At 43.6% G+C, this 25,898-nt stretch overlaps 2 protein-coding genes across 2 annotated transcripts in view; one reads left to right on the forward strand and one right to left on the reverse strand.

Annotated features, from left to right (window-relative positions):
• Positions 1-25,898, reverse strand: part of LOC124615325 (mediator of RNA polymerase II transcription subunit 20) — a 587,946-nt gene that overhangs the window by 148,522 nt on the left and 413,526 nt on the right. The window lies entirely within an intron of this gene.
• Positions 23,292-25,898, forward strand: part of LOC124615324 (facilitated trehalose transporter Tret1-2 homolog) — a 387,232-nt gene continuing 384,625 nt past the window's right edge. Inside the window, exon 1 of the mRNA XM_047143124.1 lies at positions 23,292-23,323. Coding sequence (XP_046999080.1) covers positions 23,300-23,323 — 24 coding nt within the window. The 5' untranslated portion in view covers positions 23,292-23,299. The remainder of the gene's footprint in view (positions 23,324-25,898) is intronic.

Consider the following 25,898-nt stretch of genomic DNA (forward strand, 5'->3'; position numbering starts at 1 on the left):
AACACTCACATCTAAGACTTCTGCTTTTCATGAAACTTATAGTTTCAAACTTGGGCAACTAGTATAGTTTCAATAAGAACGCGTCGAAACATCCACAAACAGAATAACAAACAAATGGTTCTGAGCACTTTGGGACTTAACATCTGTGGTCATCAGTCCCCTAGGACTTAGAACTACTTAAACCTAACTAACCTAAGGACATCACACACATCCATGCCCGAGGCAGGATTCGAACCTGCGACCGTAGCAGTCGCGCGATTCCGGACTGCGCGCCTAGAACCGCTAGACCACCGCGGCCGGCACAGAATAACAGACACTGTACCGTACGCTACTGTATTCTTTGCATATCTGTAGAACTGTTTGCTCCAGAATGTCTCAAAATCCCAGCACTTTCGTAATGAAACCGCCGCACAACAATACCGTTGGCCGTTTCCGTACTCGAACTCCATCATCGACTACACTTCGATTAAAATAATATGATGATTGAAGTTTCAGCGAATTGAATGGAAGGGCACAGACGCTAGGGAATCTTAGTCCTTTCTCGAACGCCAGGTACTCACTATGTTGCCTATTTTATAGGGCTACCGCTTCAGTCTGGAACCGCGAGACCGCTACGGTCGCAGGTTCGAATCCTGCCTCGGGCATGGATGTGTGTGATGTCCTTAGGTTAGTTAGGTTTAAGTAGTTCTAAGTTCTAGGGGACTGATGACCTCAGATGTTAAGTCCCACAGTGCTCAGATCCGTTTGAACCATATAGGGCTACTTTAGAGCTCGGTCAAGTATTGCTGGCTATATGCCAGCAACACTCCCATCACCACTCAATTTATCAATTACAAACTTATTTCGCTATTATTATTATTATTATTACTATCATCAATATCACAAAGTTGTTTATTATTCTGGTGACTTGTATGCAGTTCCCTTCGTTGTGTCTATGATGTGACCTCACAAGAAACTGCTATATTTCTACAAATATCGAAGCCGTATTCTCTTCTCTCCTCGGTGAAACGTATAATTGTTGTTGCTAACAAGTGTAGTCGGGAAAGCATTGAGTGATTACGACAATCGAAAACATATGAAGAATTTTATATACAGCAGTGCAGATCTCAAGTCTTGTTAGCGTAGCCGATTTCAAGTGGAAGACTTTACGGATACGGAAAACTCTGAGAACGACATTATCGTTACGGTAAAAACCAATGCACTTTACATAAAATGCGATTTGGGGTGAATGATTGTTACCAGTGGTTTCCACTACTCTCCTGCCTGACACATCGTGGACCATGACAGCTTACCATATGTCCATAGCTTATATTGCCGTCTTCTTCTCCTTGCTTCCCACTCTTTTTCGTTACAGCCGCCTACATTACCTTACATTCCTTCAATCTCCTACCCAATTCTTCCATGATATTTTGTGTCCACTGGTATGTCATTATTTTAGCTTGGATCAGTACGCCTTTGACCCATATTTTGTTTCTTATTTTCTTTTTATGATATACATTTAATTTACTTCTTTCTATACCCATCTTGCCAATTATTTCCCAGTTTATGTATTAGACCTCAGGTCTGTGTGCGGTACCTTCGAATCTGACGGGTAAGATATTTTAACACAGATCACCCTTCAAGTAGAATTCTAACTCCAATGGCTTCCCGTAGATTTTTTATTATTCGGATAACAATTTGTAGTCGCTGACTATTACGAAACTACAGGATCTGTCCGAAATATAAAAACGAAATGGTTTAATTACTGATGTGGGATACTGCTTTCCTTTGTCAGTGATTCTATCACAATTTTTTTTGGCTCCACACTTTTGATAAAATAAATTTTTATGCATAAACCAGTTGTTACTGCTTACGGTAAAGCTCGTTGTTTCAGTCGGCATCAATGTCACGGTAAAGTCTGACCTAAACTGTTCGGACTTTAAGTGATATACATTACATGTTCATTATTGAAAAAAATGATATTCAAGTTATCAGTTTCATTTCTTAGATTATTATTTATGCCAGCACGCATACTATTTCCAGTGAGTTGTTATAATATTCTTCTTTATCCGTTGATACCAGAAACTTTGTTTGGAGTACGTGAAATGAATGGGATTTTAAAATTGCACAGATCAGCTGAAGCAAGGACGGTACAAACTACACCCTGGACAGGTGAGGAATAATTCTTCAACAATAGGACTGGCATGAGATAATGGGGCACAACGAAGAATAAAACGTTTGAAATTGAATAACAAGCGCAAAACGTCCAGTTTGCTGACTTCTGGATCTACGTTCGCGAGGTTAACTCACAGTCAGTCAAATACGGTGCCCGATGTGTTCTTTAGTGTGTTTTCTGAGAGGAAATGCATTTGATTCCTGTAGAGTTCCCAGGACGCCTACATTAAATTCTATTTTGTGTTTTCCTTTTAAAAACACACACTATCAGTTCAAAAGTACCAGTACACCGCCATATAAATGCAGAGGTGACCACTGGACGTCATGAGAGGTGAACGTCGCCAGTATAAGGAGGTTGATTGGTTAGTTGGTTTGGAGTGAAAGGGCCTAAATTGGAGGGTCATCAGTCCCTTCATCAGCTAAGTGGCAGACCAGGAGTGGTCATCAAAAGAAGGAGGCGAAAGGCAACTCCTGTAAAACCTTTGTGTAGGTAACACAATAAAAAACAGATAAAGACCCAGAAAAAAGACAGCACAACAAGTCGTTAAAAGTTCACTCAATACAAGGCGTTAAAACCAAGAAATGAAAAAGAATAAGGAGAATAAAAAGGTGGAAAGGGCAGAGGCCAGAATGGGCCACCCAGCAAGAGCCACCAACGGACCCCGGGGTTAGGGGAGTGGGGCAGAGAGGTGTGCACCACCAACCCTTTAGGCCGACTATGAGACCAAAAAGTCCTACCATACAGGGATGAACAGAAATCACCTTTGCATGCAAAACGTAACACCATGTCAGCCGAGTTGACATTGTATGCTAGCACCAAAGGTAGTTTATCACCACGATTAAGATGCCGCCTCAGTGTACCCAAATTGGGGAAGTCTGTGAGTAAGTGGACCACTACTGTCAGGAGCGTTCCGATAGGCAGTTTGGAAGTTCCTCACGTTTGAGAATGTCGCCATGGGTCAGCCAAGTGTGGACAATACAGAGTCTACAGAGGACGGTGGATTCCCAGCAAGAAGCAAGTTGGGAAGATTTCCACGTGGTTGTGGTCTCCATAATTTTCCTCTGTTGGGGAAGATCAGGGCAGACCAATCTGAGTTCCAGACTTCAAGCAATCGATGGTGTATAAATGACCGAAGGTCCGATTCTGGGACCTCCATTTCCAGAATCAGCATCCTGGTAGGCAACTTGGCTAACCAGTCAGCTTGCTCATTTCCCGAAATCCCAACATGGCCGCCCAGTTTGATGTAGGTCAGAGACAAGATCCTAAATAGCCGTACCCGTGGGTGAGGAGTATAAGGAGGCTTATTATGTTGTCAAGCAGAGAAACACTAGCAACAGAACAGGTCATTCAGGAGAGCTCAGTGATGCTGAACATGGATGTCTGTTGAGTAACAAATCCATCAAGGGCATTTCAACCCTTCTAAATATGCGCAAGTCGACTGTTTGTGATATGACTGTGAAGCGAAACCGTGAAGGAAAATCCACAGCTACACCACGACCAACCAAGCTTCACATTCTGATGCAAAGGGACTATCGAGCACTGCTACTGTTGGTAGTCCGAAATCGCATGAAATCAGAGGAAGGATTCCTCTTGAGTTCGTAAGTGCTGCCACATTCCAGCAAGCACAATGACTGTGCGTAAGGAGTTGAAGAAAATAGCGTACAATGGTCGCGCTGCACATCATATGCCACACGTTTCTGTAGTCAATGACAAGCGACACTTGAGGTGGTGTAAAGGGCGACGCCAATGAACAGTGGATCACTGAAAACGAGTGATTTGGGGTGATGAATCACGCTATACCCTGCGGCAACCTGATGGAAGGGTTTGGGTTTGGTGAATACCTGGAGAACGTTCCCTTCTGTCATGTGTAGTACAAATAGTGAGGACGTGGTATTACGGTATGGGGAGGTTTTTCGTTTCTAGGGTGTGGTCCCCTCATTGCGCTTAAGAAAATTCCAAATGAGGAAGGGTGTGAACACAGTGCACAGCATACAGTAGAGGAACAGTTTAGAGGAAATGATCGTCTGTATCAAGATGACAATCCACTATGTCGTATAAAACAGCATCATTGAGGCAACGGTTTGTCGACAGTTACATTCCTCAGGCGGACTGGCCTGGCCAGGGTCTCAACCTGAGCGCAACGGAACACCTTTGGGATGAGTTAGAAAGTCGACTTCGCTCCGCAACGCAGCGTCCACCATCGTTACCTCATCTGGTTACGGCTCTTGAGGAAGAATCGGCTGCCATTCCTCCACAGATATTTTGACACCTCAAAAAAATGGTTCAAATGGCTCTGAGCACTATGCGACTTAACTTCTGAGGTCATCAGTCGCCTAGAACTTAGAACTAATTAAACCTAACTAACCTAAGGACATCACACACATCCATGCCCGAAGCAGGATTCGAACCTGCGACCGTAGCGGCCGCTCGGTTCCAGACTGTAGCGCCTAGAACCGCATGGCCACTATGGGCTTGACACCTCATTGAAAGAGTCCCCAGCAGAATTTAAGCCATCATAAATGCGAAGGGTGGACACACCTCATATTAATGTCCACTAATAGGTTTTGATCAAATGGGGCATCAGATAAGAGCGTGAGATTGTTACCTGTTTATCGATTCATGTAACTGGACTGGTTGAACGTAGTAACATTTTGATAAATTTTTAGTAATTTCCCATGCACTATTGCAATTACAACATAAAACTTAAGAACTGATCCCTCGTGTATTTCGCACTGTATCTGACGTTGTACTTCTTATTTTGATGCTGCGCTATGAAAGGCGCGGCTCTCTTTCTTTCTCCTCAGATCGTTCACAGAGCCTCCAGCCACACGTATCTGCTAATAATAAAAGTTGTACAGAAAACAGTCCGTCTTTCAAAAAAATGGCTCTAAGCACTATCGGACTTAACATCTGAGGTCATCAGCCCCCTAGACTTAGAACTACTTAAACCTAACTAACCTAAGGACAACACACACATTCATGCCCGAGGCAGGATTCGAACCTGCGACCGTAACAGCAGTGCGGCTCCGGACTGAAGCGCCTAGAACCGCTCGGCCACAGCGGCCGGCAGTCCGTTTTTGCCAGACTTTTAAATTCTTACAGAAATAAGCAACATTTCAAAAACACCCATCTTTGTCGCATCATAATAGTTGAACTATTTATTCCTGGAAAATACAAAGAAGCATGACCTAAATACATTCCATATATGTCACATTAGACCGCAAGTTCTCATTAAATAATGATAAACATCCGAAGTTTGGTTGCTCCACATACCTGCTTTCCTGTTGAAAGCCGTACATGACCTCGTGGAGAGGATCAGCCGCAGCTGACGCATTCCGTAAGATCGACAATTTTTGTGAACAAACTCTTGACAGTTTTTTAACTCGAGAGGCCAAAATTAACCATCAATGTACAACTAGCACGCTGTGTCAGCTCGGTACACTGACGAATCTGTGCAAAGACTGAATCCAGTGCAGAAAATGACCCCGTTTAAAGTCTACCATAATGTATACATTCCTAAATTCTGGAAGTCGAGCGTCTAGTTTCATAATTTTCCAAAGATTATGAAAAGGGAAGAAGCGCTAAAACTCAAAGTACTTATTGATTCGGTTCTAAAACTGGACTTGTCCTGCAGTGTAGAGCGAAGATGAGTTGTTTCTTGGACTCAGTCTCGGCACATATCTCTGCCGTCATGGAACGCGGGCAGAGACCAACAACATCCGAGCGACCCACAGTCTCCTCTTAATTGGCTTCTCCAGAGGGCATTCCGCGAACGATCGGTCTTTCACAGAGCCCCCGTTAACGACCTCCTTTGCGTTGAATACAAAAACAGACTGCACAAAAGAAGAAAGACACAGTTACGCCCGCTGTTTTCGAGAAACCGGTTTCTTCCTCACGGTAACGGAAGTTAGTAAGGTACAGGCGAATAAAATTTCCCGAGCCTTTCGCACTGTGTACTGAACATCCGCCGCCTACAGGTGATGAGTTTGCGTCACTAGGCCACAGTTTTACTTATCAAATACACGACACTTAACAAGGGGAGAGTCTGACACGTGAGTAACCAATTTTGATCAAATTTTTGTAAGGACATTCTATCTTGAAAATAAAGATACCGGTGTTTTGGCTTTTTCCTAGACACACTCTAGTTTTTGAAAAATTCGAGTTCAGAGTTCATAACGAAGAATTATATTTTCAATGCTATACATCGCAACATCGTCTAAAAACAAAGATTTTTATTAATATAATGTGGGATCCAACGTTAATAATGCTCGAGTTATTAACTCTTTGTATTTTCATGCTGTAGCTTGGGTACCCGCAATTCAGTGTGTCTAGCACAGAGAGATTGAGATCGAGCGGTCAAGGCATTTAACTGCCAAACCGCTGGACCCCGTTCCGTTCTTGGTCGTGGCTTGTTTTCATTCGATATTTTTTCAGTGTATCTGATAATACTCTGGTAACCGTAATACTTTTCTCGGCTTTTTTTTAAAAGCAAAGCATCGAGAGGTATGATTAATAATCAAATATATTACAATGTACTAACAGTTATTTTGATCATGATAGTTCAAAAATACACCTGAAGTATATTACTGCGTAATCCTAACACATCGACCATTAGCGACCGTTCTCCCAATCACTGGCGCGAAACTGTTCTAGAAACAGGCGAAACATAAATACTTTAGGTTTCCTTTAATTTACGTCTATGGTCAAAAACGTTTTGTTAACAGATTACCGCTTTCGGTCTATAATGACCATCATCAGATCTGTTTTATAAAAAGGAAGTCCTAATGTACTGCAGCCATAGTGCTACTGACAACATGACTCGTGCATATGATGTTATTTATATATATTTGACGATGCTGGTGCTGATTTTGCAATTAACATTTGACGATGGCACTATGGCTGCAGTACATTAGGACTTTGTTTTTGCAGAAAAGATCTGATGGTGGTCATTATAGATCGAAACTGGTAATCTGTTAACAAAAAGTTTGTGACCATAGACGTCAATTAAAGGAAACTTACAGTACATACGGGTCACCATTTTATTCGCGACAATGTCGCAGCTCGTGAGACACAAATACTTCTCACACTGTGCGCAACATACGATCGGAATCTTGACACATTCTCCAATATACTGTGGAGGAGAACATATCTGATTCACGTTGATAAAAACACATCTATTAGATTTCGATTTGCACGCGTACCAAGTGCATGAAAGAATATCTTGATAGACAGGCGGGGCCAACTGATTACGGACAAACACATGAACTTGGTAGTATCCACGCCATCTTGCAGTCCTCTGCTCTGCTAGGATGTCGCATGATTTTGAAGTAGTACGATGAAATTCTTTATCTGTCGGAAGAAGTAAACGTCACACGATCGACAAAGAGTAGTACATTTCAGTCGAATTCTTTTCACGGTTGAGCGTCGTCATCTACGAAAGTCCTATCCAGCGTGACACGTACCACGAAGAAAATAAATGTCAGTGCACTATATACGGTATATACTCATTTGATTATAAATCATACCTTCCGACGTTTTACTTAAAAAAAAAAAAAAAAAAAAAAAAAAAAAAAAAAAAAAAAAAAAAAAAAAAAAAAAAGGAAAGAGAGGCATTAGTAAAAATGGTTCAAATGGCTCTGAGCACTGTGGGACTTAACTTCTGAGGCCATCAGTCCCCTAGAACTTAGAGCTACTTAAACCTAACTAATCTAAGGACATCACACACACCCATGGCCGAGACAGGATTCGAACCTGCGACCGTAGCGGTCGCGCGGTTACAGACTGTAGCGCCTAGAACCGCTAGGCCACCCCCGCCGGCAGGCATTAGTATTATCAGGTACTCCCAAAAAAATATCGAGTGAAAAAGAAAGCCACAACCGAGAATCGAACAAGAACCAGCGGTTTGGAAGTCCAATGCCTTGACTGCCCGACCGCCCACCTCACTCTGCTGCACTCACTGAATGACTGATACACAAAGTATAGCATAAAAGCACAAAAAAAATTGTAACTCTAACATTAGTAACGTTGGACCACATGTTACATTAATAAAACATGTTTGTTTTTGGACCACCTTCCACCAGTATTAAAAATACGATTTTTCGTCATCTTTGATCTCAATTTTTTTTCAGAAACTAGGGAGAGCCTAGCAAAAAGCTGAAACACGTGTATCTTCATTTTCAATATAGAACGTGCCTGCAAAACTTGAGCAAAATCGATGATCCACATATCAGACCCTCTCCTTGTTAGTAAGCGAAACGCTGTTACCAACGAAGTCCGCTGCGAAGAACTACGAAGACACGTGCTCATTCCCTCGGTCCAGTGGCCTTTTTTTTTTTTGCCGACAGTAAATCTTCCAGCTCATAAGGGAAAAAAATGGAAGACCACCGGACAGTAGGCGGGACATAGGAAGCTGACCGCCCAAAGCAGTAGCCGTGCCGCTTCACCCGCCGCCGCCATCCGTCTGCCGGTGGCTAGACCTAGGTGGCAGCCCCTCGACCCAGCCAGGGGCCGGGCCATTCGTCTCGGGCTTCACATACGCTGCTGCCGCCGCAACGAAATATCGCTCCGCCCGCAGCTGGTGCGCCCTTAATAAGGATTACCTGCCGCGCCGACGCGCCGTCGATGTCTGCGTCTCAGCGCGCTGATTTATGGACGCCGTGGATTACGAGGCGCACTCTGTCACTCTTCCGTGAGGTGCAGCCTCCAAGGGGCTGTGTAGAAACGAAGGCCCTGGATTTTGGTAATACGGCGAGACATTACAGTCTAATTTTTAACACGGCAGCTGCGTGTCTTGACCACCGTACGTGCAAACTGAACCCACGATTTTAGACTTCAAGAGCTCCATAGGAGTTTTATTATTTTACTTCATCACTCTTCCGACTGGTTGATGCGCGCACCAGCACGAGGACATGCGGCCTGCCAACTTCTTCATCCCGGATTAACTCTTGCACCCAATGCCCTCAATTATTTGTTCTGTATATTCCAATCTCGGTCTTCCCAATAGTATTTACCCTTTACGGCTCCCTCTAGTTCCATGCAAGTTATTCACTAGTGTCTTTTACGACAGGTTCTACCACCATCCTCCTCCTTCTAGTTAGTGTTTGCGAAATGTTTCTTTCCTCTTCGATTCCGAGGAGAAAATCCTTTTTTCACATTTTATCAATCAAATTTGCAGCATCTTTATGTAACACCAGATCTCAAACATTTCGATTCTCTTCTGTTCCAGGCAAGGACCCAAAATTGGACTTGTATTGAGTCCGACAACCACGTTAAAAAAATTGTATTTGCTGTCAACACACAGTATACGAGTGACGATTTCACGAAAATAGTTGCGATACACACTAGCCATTTTTTAAATTTTTTTATATGTATCATAATGATGTTAAAACACACGAGGACGTATTGCGTTATCACAGACATGCGTGCGCGCGCGCACTCGCACTCACATACACACACACACACACACACACACACACACACACACAAACGTCACGTTAATACTGATAAATGTACACAGTTTTCTTTTATTTAATTGAAAATGTTTTCTGTTCCACATCCTTTACTACTTTCTTCGGTTTTGTGAAATACTCAATTTTACATTTCTGAATATTTACAGCAAGTTACCAGTCTTTGCTTCACTTTGAAATATTATCAAGATTTTGCACTGAATATCTGTATAAGTTCTTTTTCTGTTCAAAACTACACTTCACTATCGATAACTCATCATATCATCTGCAGAAAGTACGTGGTTACTATTAATATTGTCTGTCAGGCCATTAATAAACAGCATTAACGGAAAGGACACTAACACGCTTCCCTAGGACGCGTTTAAAGCTACTTCTACATAAAACTTCCTGGCAGCTTAAAACTGTGAGCCAGACCGAGACTCGAACTCAAGACCTTTGACTTTCGCGGGCAAGTGCTCTACCGACTAAGGTACCAAAGCACGGCTCAAAACCTGCGAAAGGCAAAGCTCCTGAGTTCGACTGCGGTCTGGCACAGAGTTTTAATCTGCCAGGATGTTTCATATCAATGCCCACATTCCACCACAGAGTGAGGTAAGACACTGGACTCGCATTCGGGAGGACGACGGTTCAATCCCGCGTCCGGCCGTCCTGATTTAGGTTTTCCGTGATTTCCCTAAATCGCTCCAGGCAAATGTCGGGATGGTTCCTTTCAAAGGGCACGGCCGACTTCCTTCCCCGTCCTTCCCTAATTCGAATAGACCGATGACCTCGCTGTCTGGTCTCCTTCCCCAACCAACCAACCAACCAACCACCACAGAGTGAAAATTTCATTCTACTTCTACATATGTCTATGACTCCATCGAAGATAGTATGCCGACTCCTCCCTGCACAGAAAGACTCAATCTAGTCACAAATTCCGTTTGATACCCCAGATGATCCTTTAAAAAAAGGCAGTTAGGTAGCTGCAGTATTTCTTGACTTACGAAAAGCATTTGACTCAGTAGCATATCAACGCTTATTCTTTTTTTAAATAAAAATAAGCGTTATGCTACTGAGTCAAATGCTTTCCGTAAGTCAAGAAATAATGCAGCTACTTGACTGCTTTCATTCATTGACGCCTTCTCACTAATCTGTAACTGACTGTAGTAGTGCACAGAAAATGACGCTTTACAGTTGCTTGAGAAAAGAGGACGAGACAACTATAATAAACTTACAACGAATAAGAATAAAAGGCATATTAATTTGTTCATAATGTCCTAAGCGTCAGCTGTAAATATGAGTAAAAGCTTCCACTGGTCGTAAATATACACTCTAAGGCAAAAAAGAAAAGAACGACTCACCACGAGGGAGTTATGCGAATGGATCACAAACTGAGTTTCATACACGCATCAACGGAAAATGCAAAATTGTAAACTCGGGCGGCCGATGGATGAATGCGTAACGCTGCAGCGCAGTTTCGCAGCGCACCTGACAAGGATAGTAGAGAGGGGACATCACAAAGCATAAACTCTTTGCGAATGTCGTTTCATGTACTCAGTTGGACAGCAACTATGCCTCTCATACAGGCGCGTGATCAACATACGCAGATGTTCGCATTTGAGAGAGGACATGTAGTTGGGCTGAAAACGCCAGTTGGAGTGACTGGTGAATACCTCGGCATTTGAATAGGAGCGATTCCTCTATACGACGGTGTTGGAAGGAAATGGTGAACCACGGCAGGACACACCGTCAATAAGGAAGCGGTCAATCTACAGAGACGGCAGAACGTGAGGACCGAGCAATCGTCAGGGAAGCACTCAGAGCCCCGAATTCATAGCGCCTCACCGAAAGAAAAGTGGGTTGAGCTCACAGTGCCCTTTGCGCCGACAGCCTTTGATCTCTGTACACCAACAAGCCGGCTTACAGTGGTGTAGGGCACACTCGGCCTGGAACCTCGTTGGCTGGAGTAGAAGCGTCTTCAGTGATGAATTCCGCTTCGAATTCAGCCCCGATGATCAGCGAACAGCGGTGGAATATTAACCAGACTGTAGGCCGCCATATCGCCCGGCAACCAGGAGTGATGGTCGGGGGTGCTGGTTGTCATCTGCGGCACCCTTATTGCACAGTGGTACGTCGACTATATTCTATGTCTTGTTTTGTTGCCCTTCATGTGAAGCCATCCAGGACTTATATTTCAACAAGATGATGCCCGCTCAACACGGCGAGAGCTTCTACTATTCGTCTTCATGCTTGCCATACCTTACCTTGACCAGGAAGGTCGCCAGATCCCCTAATTGAGAATGCTGGAGCATTATGGGCCCTCCAACCAAATCCGGATTTTGAAGATCTAATGTGCCAGTTGGACAGAATTGAAGACGACATCCCTCAAGAGGAAATCCAACAACTTCATCAGTCAATGCCAAGCCGAATAACTGCTTTCATAAGAGCCAGAGGTAGACCACCGGGTTATTGACTTCCTCAATTTCTGAAGATCTTTCTATTGCATAAATCACCCAGTTTTTCTGAAATTGTAATGATTTCTTTCTCTGCACATTTCAGTCACTTCTACTGATTTCCGTCCCATTCGGATAATTACTTCGTCGTGCGTTGTAATTTTTTTCCCCTGAAGTTGTATTTCAGATACTACGATGACAATCGCTAGATTCAAATGGCTCTGAGCACTATGGGACTTAACATCTGAGGTCATCAATCCCCTAGACTTAGAATACTTAAACCTAACTAACCTAAGGACATCACACACATCCATGCACGAAGCAGGATTCGAACCTGCAACCGTAGCGGTCGCGCGATTCCAGACTGTAGCGCCTAGAACCGCTCGGCCAATCGCTAGATTGTTATCAATGTCAGATGTAGTTGAGATTAGGTCAATTTTAATCAGAATCTAAATAATCGCGTGAAAATGAAGCAACCGCGTAATTTTCTTTAGACTGAAGATAAATTTTTCAGCGTATGTGCCTATGGAATACACTATGAAATAACGTGAAACTTTCAGTTCCTTTGGACGACACATTCCTTAGTGACGGATCACTGTCATACACGAAACTTGAAATTGTCGCCCTTCCTGACAATAGAGTATGTTAATCCTAAGAAAGTATGCCCGCAATGCAACACTCCTCGGAATATTACGTACCAGGGTGAGTTCATTGTGCCAGCATGAATTTCATGAGATGACGCCACTGAATTGTTTATGGGACTAAATGACTTGGCCGAGTCGGCCTTACCTTTCTTCTCTGAGCGAAGAACGTTGTGTCACAAATTACTTGCGCCTTCTACAGATAATGCAAATTATACATCCTCGAACAATATTTGTAAAGTAGTCTGCTTTCAAACTGTAGTAAGTCATAGATTCGTAGAAAAAAAACTAGTTATATGTATCGAAAGAAACAACAAGTATACAGTTGCTAGTAATTTATATCGAGAGAGAGAGAGAGAGAGAGAGAGAGAGAGAGAGAGAGAGAGAGAGAAAGAGAGAGAGAGAGAGAGACAGGGAAAGGGGGGAGGGAGGGAGAGAAAGGGAAGGAGGGAGGGAGAGAGAAGGGGAGGGAGATACGGGGTGCAAGGGGGTGGTAAGGGCACTAAAACCCTGTTATCAGATCTCAAACTTTGACCCCAATAGGAAGCTCACTGTAACGGATGTAGAACAGGGTTGTTTTTTGTGGATTTCTGTCCGAAGGTCAGTTTGATCTAGTTCTTCGTGCTAGTCTGTCTTGTGCAAATCTCTTCGTCTCTGTATACTTACTTACTTGAAGCCACGAATTATAGTCACGCCTTCGTCTTCCCCCAGCCCTCGTCATGCCTCCCTTATCAAACCAGAGAAACACATTTCCAATCATTATGAAACTGACTATATCTTGATTCCTAAGGATATGTTCCATCAACCAATTCCTTTTGTCAGCTTGTGCCATAAATTAGTTTTGTCCTAGATTCGGCACGTAACTCTTCATGGTATGCGGGAAAATGTGGGTGAAGTTTGGAAGGTAGGAGATGAGCCACTGGCGGAAGTAAAGCTGTGAATGCAGCTCGTGAGCGGTGCTTGCATAATACGTCAATCGGTAAACCACTTGTGCGCGAAAGGCAAAGGTCCTAGCCCGGCAGATAGTTTAAATCTGCCAGAAAGTTTAAAACGAGCACACTCTCCGCAGCATAGAGGGCATTTATTCCGGAAGCTCTTTATTAGTTATCTAATGTGCCCATACAATCTTCAGCATTCTTCTGCGCCACATTTCAAAAATTTCTATTCTACCCTTGTATTTACTTTTTACCGTTCACGATTCTCTTTCACATAAGGCTATACTAAACGCAAATATTAGCTGTCTTAAATTTATAAGTTTACGTATTGCTCTTTTTTGTTTTCCTTACTGTTCCTTGTCTGCATTTTTAAATTGTTCCATTGTCTCATAACCTACTCTTATTTCCTCAGTATCACCTAAGGCAAAATCATAAACAATGAGGTGCGTGAAAAAACGGTCGCACTGTGCATTACGTTTAAATTTATTACTTCTTTGCTACTAACGCTATTTGCAACACATTTTGCTGGCTGTATTCACATATGCCGCTGAATGCACCCCCAAAATTACATCACTGTATAACAAAAAGCTCAGGAGATATTATATAATAAACACTGATGTGCTTGAAAACTTCCGCATCATGGATGTTGTTTAAATTCATTATTATTTCTTCGCTACTAACTGAATGCACCTACACAAATATATCTTTGTACGCCATATAGTTCAAAAGATACGTCATAAACACTGAGATGAGTGAAAAATGCAGCATCATGCATAAAGTTCTAACTCTTTTATTCTTTACTACCGAGACACTCCCACAGCCGAGTCAATTTAAGCAAATCCCTGGCATATGGCAGCGCTTCGATAGCTTTTAACTGCGAAGCGCAAACGGTTGCAGGCGTAAACAGCCGCCTACAGAGCTATGAAGAGGCGATTCCATAGACACGTTTAGAAAATCGCGTTGTAAACACGCGAAGCAGCTGCGTCCAGCTTACAGAAACTGTCCGGAATCCTGTACTTACACATTTGTACGTTATGCATAATTTCAAAGGTGTTTCCACGAATATATGGAAAGGAACTCTTTTCGTTGTTACAATACAAACACAGTTCATTTTTCGTTTTCATTTCTCATATAAAAGTGGCAAAATGAATACGCAGGTAACGCTAAGTTTGACTGCTAGTTTAATTTAAATTCCACCAATTACATTTGTTTTACTCATGTTGATGATCAAAGTATAACCCATTTTCAAGGCGCTATCCATTCCGTTTTACTCATCTTCCAAGTTCTTTGCGCTTGCTCACAAAATTTCGTTGCCATAGGCGTACTTAAATTTTTTATAACAGTGCAGTATAAAGTAGTGGCTGATTGATCGGTGGACTAAAAGACTAAACACTGTGTAACACGCTAACAATTGCAACTTAAGCCATTAGACTGAAGTAAGACAATACACAGTATTCTTAAGGCTTGAACTCACTAGCCTAGTCCTCAGCTGAAATAAAAACAGAAGTTTCCTCTTAGGAATACTGTTATATTCTTCCCAAGATATGAAACACAAAGTGTCAAACTGTGGCGTACAGTGATATGAACGCTTTAGGCGCCATGTACAGGAGAGTCCTCATGCTGGAATATGAAACAACGAATATTACGCCAGTTTGGTATTTGGACGTGGTTATCGATCCAGGTGAAGCAGCGGTAAGATGCTGGACTCGTATTCGGGAGGAATGCGGTTAAAATACCGTCCAGCTCTTCAGATTTATGTTTTCCATGGTTTCCTTAAATCGCTCAGTCTTCCAAGTTACAATTTATTTATTTATTTATTTATTTATTTTGCAGCATGTACTGTCTGGGAATAGTAATTAATAAAACTGCTCGATTCATTATGTGTTTCTAAGGTCACGATGAGGTACGTTGTGTGATAAAAATTAGTACCGATGAATCAGGAGCGAAATCATTATACACGGTAGTTCAAGGCGTTGAGGAATTCGAAGTTGCGTCGTAGCTAGGGGTCCACATTAGGTTGTAGAACCCCCAGACAACCACTGGCCAAGGGAAAGGCCAATACGGGGTAGTGCATTTTTAAAGGGCAGTTCCGATTTCTTTCTCAAACGGTGCTCCATCCGAGTATGGGCTTCGTCTTTAGTAACCCTGCACTCGACGGGACGTTAAGCCCCTGCCTGACCTTCCTTGCTCCTTCGGAGGTGGGCCGGGGTAATTTCGTCCCATCAGAGTCCACAGTATTCTGTATCAGAAAGCGGGAAGGCCTACCCGACGATGGGTGGTCTGTGACCCGCTATCACAGCTTGGGGTAGGGCGTCGCGCATTGCGGCCAGTTTGCCTCTCTGCACAGTGGCAGCCCCGGCGTGGGGTAGCGTGGCGTGCTGAATAGCTCTTTGACGCCTTTACCCTCCGCACAGCCGGCTTTGCGCCGAGGGTTGCGCTTATTGCACCTGGACTGCCCCTGCGGCACACACCACAAGGTCGCTCCAAGCCCCTCTGAAATTGCACCTCGTTCCTCTACCGAAACACACACACACACACACACACACACACACACACACAGACACACACACACACACACACAGACACACAGACACACAGACACACACACACACACACACACACACACACACACACACACACACACACAGAGAGAGAGAGAGAGAGAGAGAGAGAGAGAGAGAGAGAGAGAGAGAGAGGGGGAGGGAGGGAGAGGGAGAGGGAGAGCGAGGGAGAGAGAGAGAGAGAGGGGGGGGGGGGAGGGAGGGAGGGAGGGAGAGGGAGAGGGAGGGAGAGAGAGAGAGAGAGAGAGAGAGAGAGACGAAGACAACGCTTGAGGTTACTGTAGGTACCCTCTTTCTCTATTTAGCCCGAAGTAGACCACGAATTTCATCACAGACTGTCCCACTCCTGTAATAATGTGTACAGTTTTCTGTAGGTTCTTTTCTAGTGAACATACATCGCCACTTTGTTACAAGCATTTGGAGATGGATGTGAGAACATAGGGAGTTTTACGAAGTACAAACCTCTCGTGTTTGCCGCACTGCAAATAGCTGCCTGAAAATCTTGTCGAACTGTCCTCGGTGCGTGACAATATCTCGGTCTAAAATAAAACGACGAGATAAGAAAGAGGGAGATTAAGCGTTCAATGTCCCACTGACAACAAAAAACATTAGAGGCAGCAGACAAGAGCTCGGAGTGGAAAAGGATGGACCAGGAAATCGGCTGTGGTCTTCACAAAACAACCGTACAGGTTTTCACGTGAAGCTATTTAAGAAAGTCACAAGGAACTAGAAAAGACCGAATCGGGATTCTAACAGCATTCCCCCGAATGCTTCTGCACTTGCGCGTGGGCTTACACGATTACGTGTTTGAGTAGAGGATTTCGATTTTTCTTACCCAACTCGTCTCCGCTCAGTAAGAGCTTAACAACATGATGTATGGCTTGGTGGCTGGGTTGGGCAAGAGCCAGACTATAAATCCAAAGGTCCGGAGGTCGAGCCTCTGTCACTATCGCCACCCTCACCAGTGGAAATGATTTGAAAAATTCGAAGTTGCATCGTAGACAGGCGACCACATTACGTTGTGGAAACCACCCTGTCACTGGCTGGCTAATTTGCTTCTAAGGTATGAGGAAGACAACTACAGCCTCAACCATACGACAATGCCTGAGCTGTTCAAACCAGTCTTCTTTTATATTTAAAATGTACAAAATTCTTTTATCATTATTCTTGCTAAATTTGTAGTCAGGCAGTTTGAATGTCAGAACTAGCACTACGTTCATGCTCATTTCCGCATAATCATCGTTTAAAAGAGGTGTAGTTTTATACACGAACTCTTAAACTTACAGAGAGAATACCTACACGCATCACATTACTGAATTCCTCTTTTTAATATTTATTTTTATTCAGCCGTTTCGAAATACCGAGAGGTTCTAATTAATGTACGGCTATTCTCAGAAGTCCAGTGTAGACTGTAATTGTCGTATGGCAGCGTTACTAGGTAGATATTCTAATCCGTTAATGCGGAACCTATTTACGCTGAAAAAAAAAATAGTTTCAATTTCGACTACTCAGGTGCAAATCTGGCGCTGTGAATGCAAGAAAGACGTAATAATGTTTCCGCATGTAATGGCCTAGGGACGGGACGTGAGCGGAAAAGGTCAAACAAGTGACAAAGACATAATGCTGGTGTTACTACTAACTGCCATGTAAAAGTCTGTTCAGTATGAGCGCCAGATACGTCGACGAGAAGTTGTACAGCGCCAGATTTGTACGTGGTGAGTGAAACTGGAAATATGATATTGAGGTTAAAGCTAAAATTTTGTCCGTGTTTCCTTTCAATTAACGCATTAACAAATCCACGAAGTTTCGCTGCCATACTATAATTACAGCCCACATTGGACCTTCGTGAGAAGCTACTCTATAATTATAACCACCAGGTATCATGGTTCAAATGGCTCTGAGCACTCTGGGACTTAACTTCTGAGGTCATCAGTCCCCTAGAAGCCAGAACTACTTAAAGCTAACTAACCTAAGGGCATCACACACATCCATGCCCGAGGCGGGATTCGAACCTGCGACGGTAGCGGTCGCGCGGTTCCAGACTGTGGCGCCTAGAACCGCTCGGCCACTCCGGCCGGCCCAGGTATCATGGTTTTACGCTTAGGTATGATTTCCTGCATTTGTATACTGGGTGGTATTAATTATACTTTCCCTACTTAACACGTTATATCACGGATTCTAATTACCGTATGAGTACCAAACTTAGTAGCAATAACGTCCACAGAATGGGTTGCATGATTTCCATGCGTCACAGCGCCACCGACCAGTTCCAACTCAGGTGGTTGATGAAATCCCTGTTTCTATGGCAGGCAACACTGCTAGCAATTCAAGATCGTCAGGCAGCGCGCGTGCTGTGTCACGACAGTTGAACATCCCGTAGTCCACTGTACCAAGGTGCTTCGAACCATTCTCAAATGGTATCCGTAAAAGATCCATATCGTACAGCAGTTTACACCACAGGATGCACGACGACGTGTTGACTTCGCTCTCCACTTCTCGCAAGGATTGAAGTTGACGAGGGCTGGCTCTGGATCCTGTAGACAGACGAAGCTCATTTTTCTTTGACGGGTGTGGGGATCTTCTCCTCCAGTCACTGTGAATGAGGTTTGTCTGTATGGTGAACGTGTCACCGTATGGTGTGACTTCACGCCTACGTTGATCATTGGTCCATTTTTTAACAGATTGGAGCTCATGGACCAAAGACGTGCAGTGTGACTGGCTAGCGTAACTGCGATATGCTTCGCCAGCATGTCATATCCGCCCTACGGGTTGAGAGACGCATTGAACTCAACAGTTTCCATGCAAGATGGGGACCCACCGCACATCGCTGCTGCAGTTCACCTGCTTCTCCGAAACACATTTGCCCGGAACGATCACCTGGTCTCACTTCTTGTGATTTCTGATTGTGGGGCTACCTGAAGGACAGGGTTTACCAGGCGAATATTCACACATGTGCTGATCTGAAGCGCAGCACACCAAGACAGGTAGGCAGCATATCTACGGACATGCTTCGTTCTGCTGTGCAGACTGCAATCCTGCGCTTTCAGATTCTTCTGGTCACTGATGGGTGCCATTTCGAGCCACTTTTGTAGCAGTAATGGTACCGGCATGTAATGGAATGATGTACATTAAAAGTGTTTCATTTGAATTGATCCTGCACTATTTCTCTTCCCCATGTCCTTGGCACTGATGCTACCAAGTTTGGTCCTCGTACGGAATTTAGTTTCTGTGTTATAACGTGATGAATAGGGAAAGTTTAATTATAACCACCCGGTACTTTGTGACATGAAAAGGTGCCTTTGGCCCCATCATTGGACTTTTTTTTCACTTGCTGATTCCCAAATAGGCCCGCTGCCCGTATGAAAAAGCGGGCTGTAATACTGCAATTGGTCTCTTAGCCGTCACATCAGTAACTCAAGATCAAGAACAAGTGAAAATCCACATAGTAATGAACATAGACCCATCAAAGCTACACATACTGATCTAATGCATATATCAACTTGAGTTACTGATGTGCCGTTGCCCGTGTCCCGCCCCGTGGAGGCGGACCAAATACAGTGTCACGCAGTATTGGTCAACTACTGAGCAGCATTTGATAACCAGCAAAGAAAAAGAAAATACAAACAGACATACTTGTAATTTTAAATAATAATAATAATACAAAAAGAATCTTTAGTTATTATAATCTGAAGAATATATGTTATACCAAAAAAATACAAAAGAAAGAATGATTTTACTAAATATCCCTTCACCAACAAGGCCATGAGAGGAAAACCTCGGGACATTCCTCGAGCCTTACCACTCTTGGCCTCATACTAAATACTAATTCTCATATTGTGTATCCATACCCAACATCTGTGATCTTGTTACAATAATATAACATTTTTTTTTTTTTAAGTTGTGATGCTGATGTGAGGGGCAGGGCTCGGAATGATATCATCGACCTATGGCCCTCTCACCAGCAATTTTCTACCCTATTCTATATCCAAAACCTACTCTTCTGATTCATATTCAGCATTTTATACTACTACACATTGTCACATTTAATTTACATTTGTTACGTAACTTCATACCAAGTTCTACAACAAAATGTTATAAGTGTGAATCAGTTATATTATCCAATTCTGTGTCTGTATCATTATCAGTAATATGATCATCAAGTTCCTCAGTACTGCTATCATAAGTTGAAGATCTCCGTCCTCTCTGTGTTTCCATAATCTCCCTCTATTGAACTCTACTTATAATTGTCTAGAGATTTTGTCTGCTCTGTTATTTAATTCTGTCCGTTTATCTGGGTCCCTTATGAAGTTGTAAATATTAAACTGTCTCAATTCTGATTGTCGTATATGTGAGTGTAACACACAAGAAATTATCGTGTGTACATATGCATACGGTGAAGGTGTGCTGGGTAAGGCCCATGACCGGTCAAAAAATGTACCATTCCTCGACTCGGATCTATGCATTTCATTTGTAGACTCTCCTGATGTTCGGGAAAAAGTTGTGGACCCTACGGCCCTTATCACTCGTATTCCAGTCCCTCTGTCAAGTATCTAGGGGCCATTTTTTAAAATGTAATTTGTCTTGAATGTCTCTTCCTGTTATAACTCTTACCCGATCTCTACTGCCATTCTTTAACCAGTATGCTGCGGCACGGTATTTAATAGTTATGTCGATAGGAAAAACACCCAGGACCACAGACGGGGCATCCAGTGATGTAGTTTTGAAGGCGCCTGACCATCTAAGCAGCACTCCTCTCTGCCTTCGGCGAACAATAGTCTTGTTTACCGCAAGGCTCAGTTTATGAGCCCATGTGCTGGTTGCGAAACATATGATGGATTCAAAAATCGGACAGTGGTAACTCTCATGTATCTTAATGGTATTCGACATTCTAATGTATTGATTCTAGCCAGTTTCTGTAATAATTTTTCTGCCTTATGGGAAGTCATCCGTATGTGTTCTCTAAAAGAAAACCTTTCGTCGATCATAACACCCAAATACAGTGTAATTTTTTACCTAGATACATTATTTGTTCCTAATTTAATAATTCTTTACAGACGAATGGAAAAACTGGTAGAAGCCGACGTCGGGGAAGATCAGTTTGGATTCCGTAGAAACGTTGGAACACGTGACTTATCTTAGAAGAAAGATTAAGGAAAGGTAAACCTACGTTTCTAGCATTTGTAGACTTAGAGAAAGCTTTTGACAATGTTGACTGGAATACTCTCTTTCAAATTCTAAAGGTGGCAGGGGTAAAATACAGGGAGCGAAAGGCTATTAACAATTTGTACAGAAACCAGATGGCAGTTATAAGAGTCGAGGGACATGAAAGGGAAGCAGTGGTTGGGAAGGGAGTGAGACATGGTTGTAGCCTCTCCCCGATGCTATTCAATCTGTATATTGAGCAAGCAGTAAAGGAAACGATAGGAAAGTTCGGAGTAAGTATTAAAATCCATGGAGAAGAAATAAAAACTTTGAGGTTCGCCGATGGCATTGTAATTCTGTCAGAGACAGTAAAGGACTTGGAAGAGCAGTTGAACGGAATGGACAGTGTCTTGAAAGGAGGGTATAAGATGAACATCAACAAAAGCAAAACGAGGATAATGGAATGTAGTCGAATTAAGTCGGGTGATGCTGCGGGAATTAGATTCGGAAATGAGACACTTAAAGTAGTAAAGGAGTTTTGCTATTTGGGGAGCAAAATAACTGATGATGGTCGAAGTAGATGGTTCAAATGGCTCTGAGCACTATGGGACTTAACAGCTTAGGTCATCAGTCCCCTAGAACTTAGAACTACTTAAACCTAACTAACCTAAGGACATCACACAACACCCAGCCATCACGAGGCAGAGAAAATCCCTGGCCCCGCCGGGAATCGAACCCGGGAACCCGGGCGTGGGAAGCGAGAACGCTACCGCACGACCACGAGATGCGGGCGGTCGAAGTAGAGAGGATATAAAATGTAGACTGGCAATGGCAAGGAAAGCGTTTCTGAAGAAGAGAAATTTGTTAACATCGAGTATAGATTTAAGTGTCAGGAAGTCGTTTCTGAAAGTATTTGTATGAAGTGTAGCCATGTATGGAAGTGAAACATAGACGATAAATAGTTTAGACAAGAAGAGAATAGAAACTTTCGAAATGTGGTGCTACAGAAGAATGCTGAAGATTAGATGGGTAGATCACATAACTAAGGAGGAGGTATTGAATAGAACTGGGGAGAAGAGGAGTTTGTGGCACAACTTGACTAGAAGAAGGGATCGGTTGGTAGGACATGTTCTGAGGCATCAAGGGATCACCAATTTATTACTGGAGGGCAGCATGGAGGGTAAAAATCGTAGAGGGAGAGCAAGAGAGGAATACACCAAGCAGATTCAGAAGGATGTATGGTGCAGTAGGTACTGGGAGATGAAGAAGCTTGCACAGGATAGAGTAGCATGGAGAGCTGCATCAAACCAGTCTCAGGACTGAAGACCACCACAACAACAACAACAATTTAATAGAGGGATCTCTCCTAAGACTTCCCTTTAGCATTATGTATAATGTTTTATGCAGAGCATCATTGGACTAATCGGAACTATCGAATAACGTTGCCCTTTACAGGAAACGGAGAAGGTAACATATGGATATCCTGCGTCCTTCCCGCCTCGACTGCGGCATCGTCAGAGGAGAGCTGATCGGCAAGTAAACAGATGTCAGCCGCAGTCTCGGTCGCTGGCGCTCCACGGCACAAGTTGGCACACCTCCACGAGACGAACTCGCCCCCAGGGCTGAGGAAGTTTAAATGCCGGCGGACGTCCGGCGGCGGCATGGCGAGCTTGCCGCGCAGTGGAGCCTGGAAGCCAGGGGCCGGGACAGACGGAAGACACACACGCCCCTCTCCAGCGCGTGGCTGGCGCGTTCTATAGTGAGTGCCGAGCTCGGTGGAGGGGGTGTGCGCTGGTGTGGAGGGCAGCAGGTAAGAAACGGCGGGCACGCGCCCGCTGCCAGCTGCTCTGGCCAGCACAGTGCCGCGCCGGCCGCCACGCGCGACGAACGCGGGCCTCGACCAGCCAGCAGCAGCTGCCGCCGAGGGCGCACGCAGCGCAGCTGCCGGCGGTGCGCCCACCAGCGCCATGGCGCGCGAACAGCTGTACAAGGTAAGCCGCACTGAAGAAGCCGCGGCGGCGGCGGCGAGCTACAGTAGTGGAGTCTGCAGTGTGCAACACCAACGTGCTCACTCTTCGAGCCGGCCGCTGTGACCGAGCGGTTCTAAGCGCTTCAGTCCGGAACCGCGCTGCTGCTACGGTCGCAGGTTCGAATCCTCGGGCAGGGCTGTCTGTGGTGTCCTTAGGTTAGTTAGGTTTATATAGTTCTAAGTCTAGGGGACTGATGACCTCAGATGTTAAGTCCCATAGCGCTTAGAGCCATTTGAAGCATTTGAGAAACTCTTGGAAACGATGACATCCGAGTCTTACCGAGCGTGGAAAGAAACACGAACTAATCATACGTCATATATGTTTTCAAGCAGAACATCGATCATCAGAGAGGACAGCATTTCTATAAATATGTTTACGAACAGGCTCCTGCCTTGAGCAAACACAAATTTCTCCTTTTTCACCCCCATTTGTTTCGGAAAAGTTTCACAATCATCAGAGGGTTCGTTTCATTTTCTTAACAACAGATACTGATGCTCACGTAGCCGTCTGCCTACCATATTAGCATCGGTATATGCTATTAAGGAAATGAAATGAACCCTTTGATGCCGTAACTTCAACGAAACATGTTTGGGTGAAAAAGATGAAAATTATGTTTTCTCAAGGGTCAAACCTTTCGCAAAACATATTTATTTGAAAGCAAACATGGAAAAAAAGTCAGCTTTAACCTCAATATAATATTTCCAGTTGGTGTTCTCTGCCAATGTGAATTAATGCAAGGTAGTGCGCACGAACAAAAGGAAGAACCCGGCAGATTCATTAAAACAATCGTGGTAATCTTCTCGACTTCGTCACAACTCTTGCGATATTGCTACGGAGAGGTACGACGTGAAATGAAGACGTGAAATCAGTGGTGGGGGGAAGGCGAATTAGATTCCGAAAATCTGCGCTACATCTGTTAAAGAAACCGCACAGACGACTCTAGTGAGACCTTCTTTTGATTATTGCTCTAAGGCGTTTGGGAGTGCTTAGCAAAGCAGTATTAGCCAAATGTCTAAGATGCACAACAGGTTGATACAGCGAGTACAGAGGTATGTTCAGGGAAGTTAAATGAGATTCTCTGGAAGATATGCACCGTAGTTTTCGGGAAAACTAGTAACCCAAATTTAAAGTAGTTGTATTTGATACAGATAGTGCAATAACGCTCTTGCCTCCATCGTGTATCAGGCCTATGGGGCATGAATATAAAATAGATATTTCTGCAAACTAATAGTATGAAAATTCTGCCCTTACTACCACTTCGACATCAATGTCTGTCACACGTTCTCATCGATAATATTACACAAGTAACAATATCAAATACGACGTCTAAATATCAATTTAAAAGTTCGTTATCACATCTAAAGGACGTTGTTTACTTTCAGATCTGTTAAGCAAATAGCAAAAGTAGTAGTTTCTATTTGGCTGAACATCGAATCTATACGAGGACAATCTTGTAAAATCTGCTCGGTTCATTTGGATTGTTGTGGTTTATTTAACGTGCAGTAATGTACGATTCCTAATTTCACACTTTTAATACATACTGGCGTAGGTTAACAAAACTTCTTCAGGAGTCTGTTGAAGAATACATATAGTGATGGTATAATGAAAGAGAAGCATAATTTTCACAATACATTCAATATTTATATGCATAATGATGTAACAGACACTGTGTAAGGGTTAATCAAACGAAGCTAGCGGAAAATACAGAATTTACTAAAAGATATACACAGTCGTACAGTTGATGAACGCAACTGTTGGGCGTGACAACTAGTTTACATTGTAGATTTGCTATCTCTCGAGTATTGTTTACTAACAGACAGTTACGTTTTATATCTATGATCTTTATACATAGTTACTTGCGATAACGATAGCAAAAACGAATATGAGTGTCAGACTCATTGTTTTGGAAGTCAGACAGTGCCTCAACCTATTCATGATGTACGTGTTATATAATATCAGGTGCGCAAGAGATATTGGACGGTATATGTGAAATTTATCGCGTTTTTCCTCAACAACAATGTCTGAAGCGATGGCCGCAAATTTCCGCCTACTCTGCGAATTGCAACCATCTCTCTCGACGATGAAAACAAAAATTAACAGCGGATAATAACAGGCAGTTATTTCTGCTTTGAGGAATCCAATTTGTGGATGATTATTCTCGGAACTCATTCTCCACAGAAAGACGATTTCTATTGTTTGTATAGCTGCATCCACAGCTGAGAACGCCATCAACTCTGCCGCGCGCCTCTTTGGTCGCTGAAGCCCAGCCAAGAGCGCGCGCGCACACACACACACACACACACACACACACACACACACACACACACACACACGTTGGCACTGACTCCCTGCAGAGTCAACGACCAGGGGGCCCGTATCACTGCACTGACTCACAGAGGACCACGTGTGTCGCGGATCATTCACTGTCGTACAAAACGAGAGCATCGTCATCCTGTTTCGCAATTGCCCCCGGCGTAGACAGAAACTTATTTCAGAGATTAAAGACAGGCAGATGTGTGGTTGTTTTGATGGCCAG

The sequence above is a fragment of the Schistocerca americana genome, chromosome 5 (assembly GCF_021461395.2).
Source record: "Schistocerca americana isolate TAMUIC-IGC-003095 chromosome 5, iqSchAmer2.1, whole genome shotgun sequence".
In the NCBI taxonomy this organism is placed as follows: domain Eukaryota; kingdom Metazoa; phylum Arthropoda; class Insecta; order Orthoptera; family Acrididae; genus Schistocerca; species Schistocerca americana.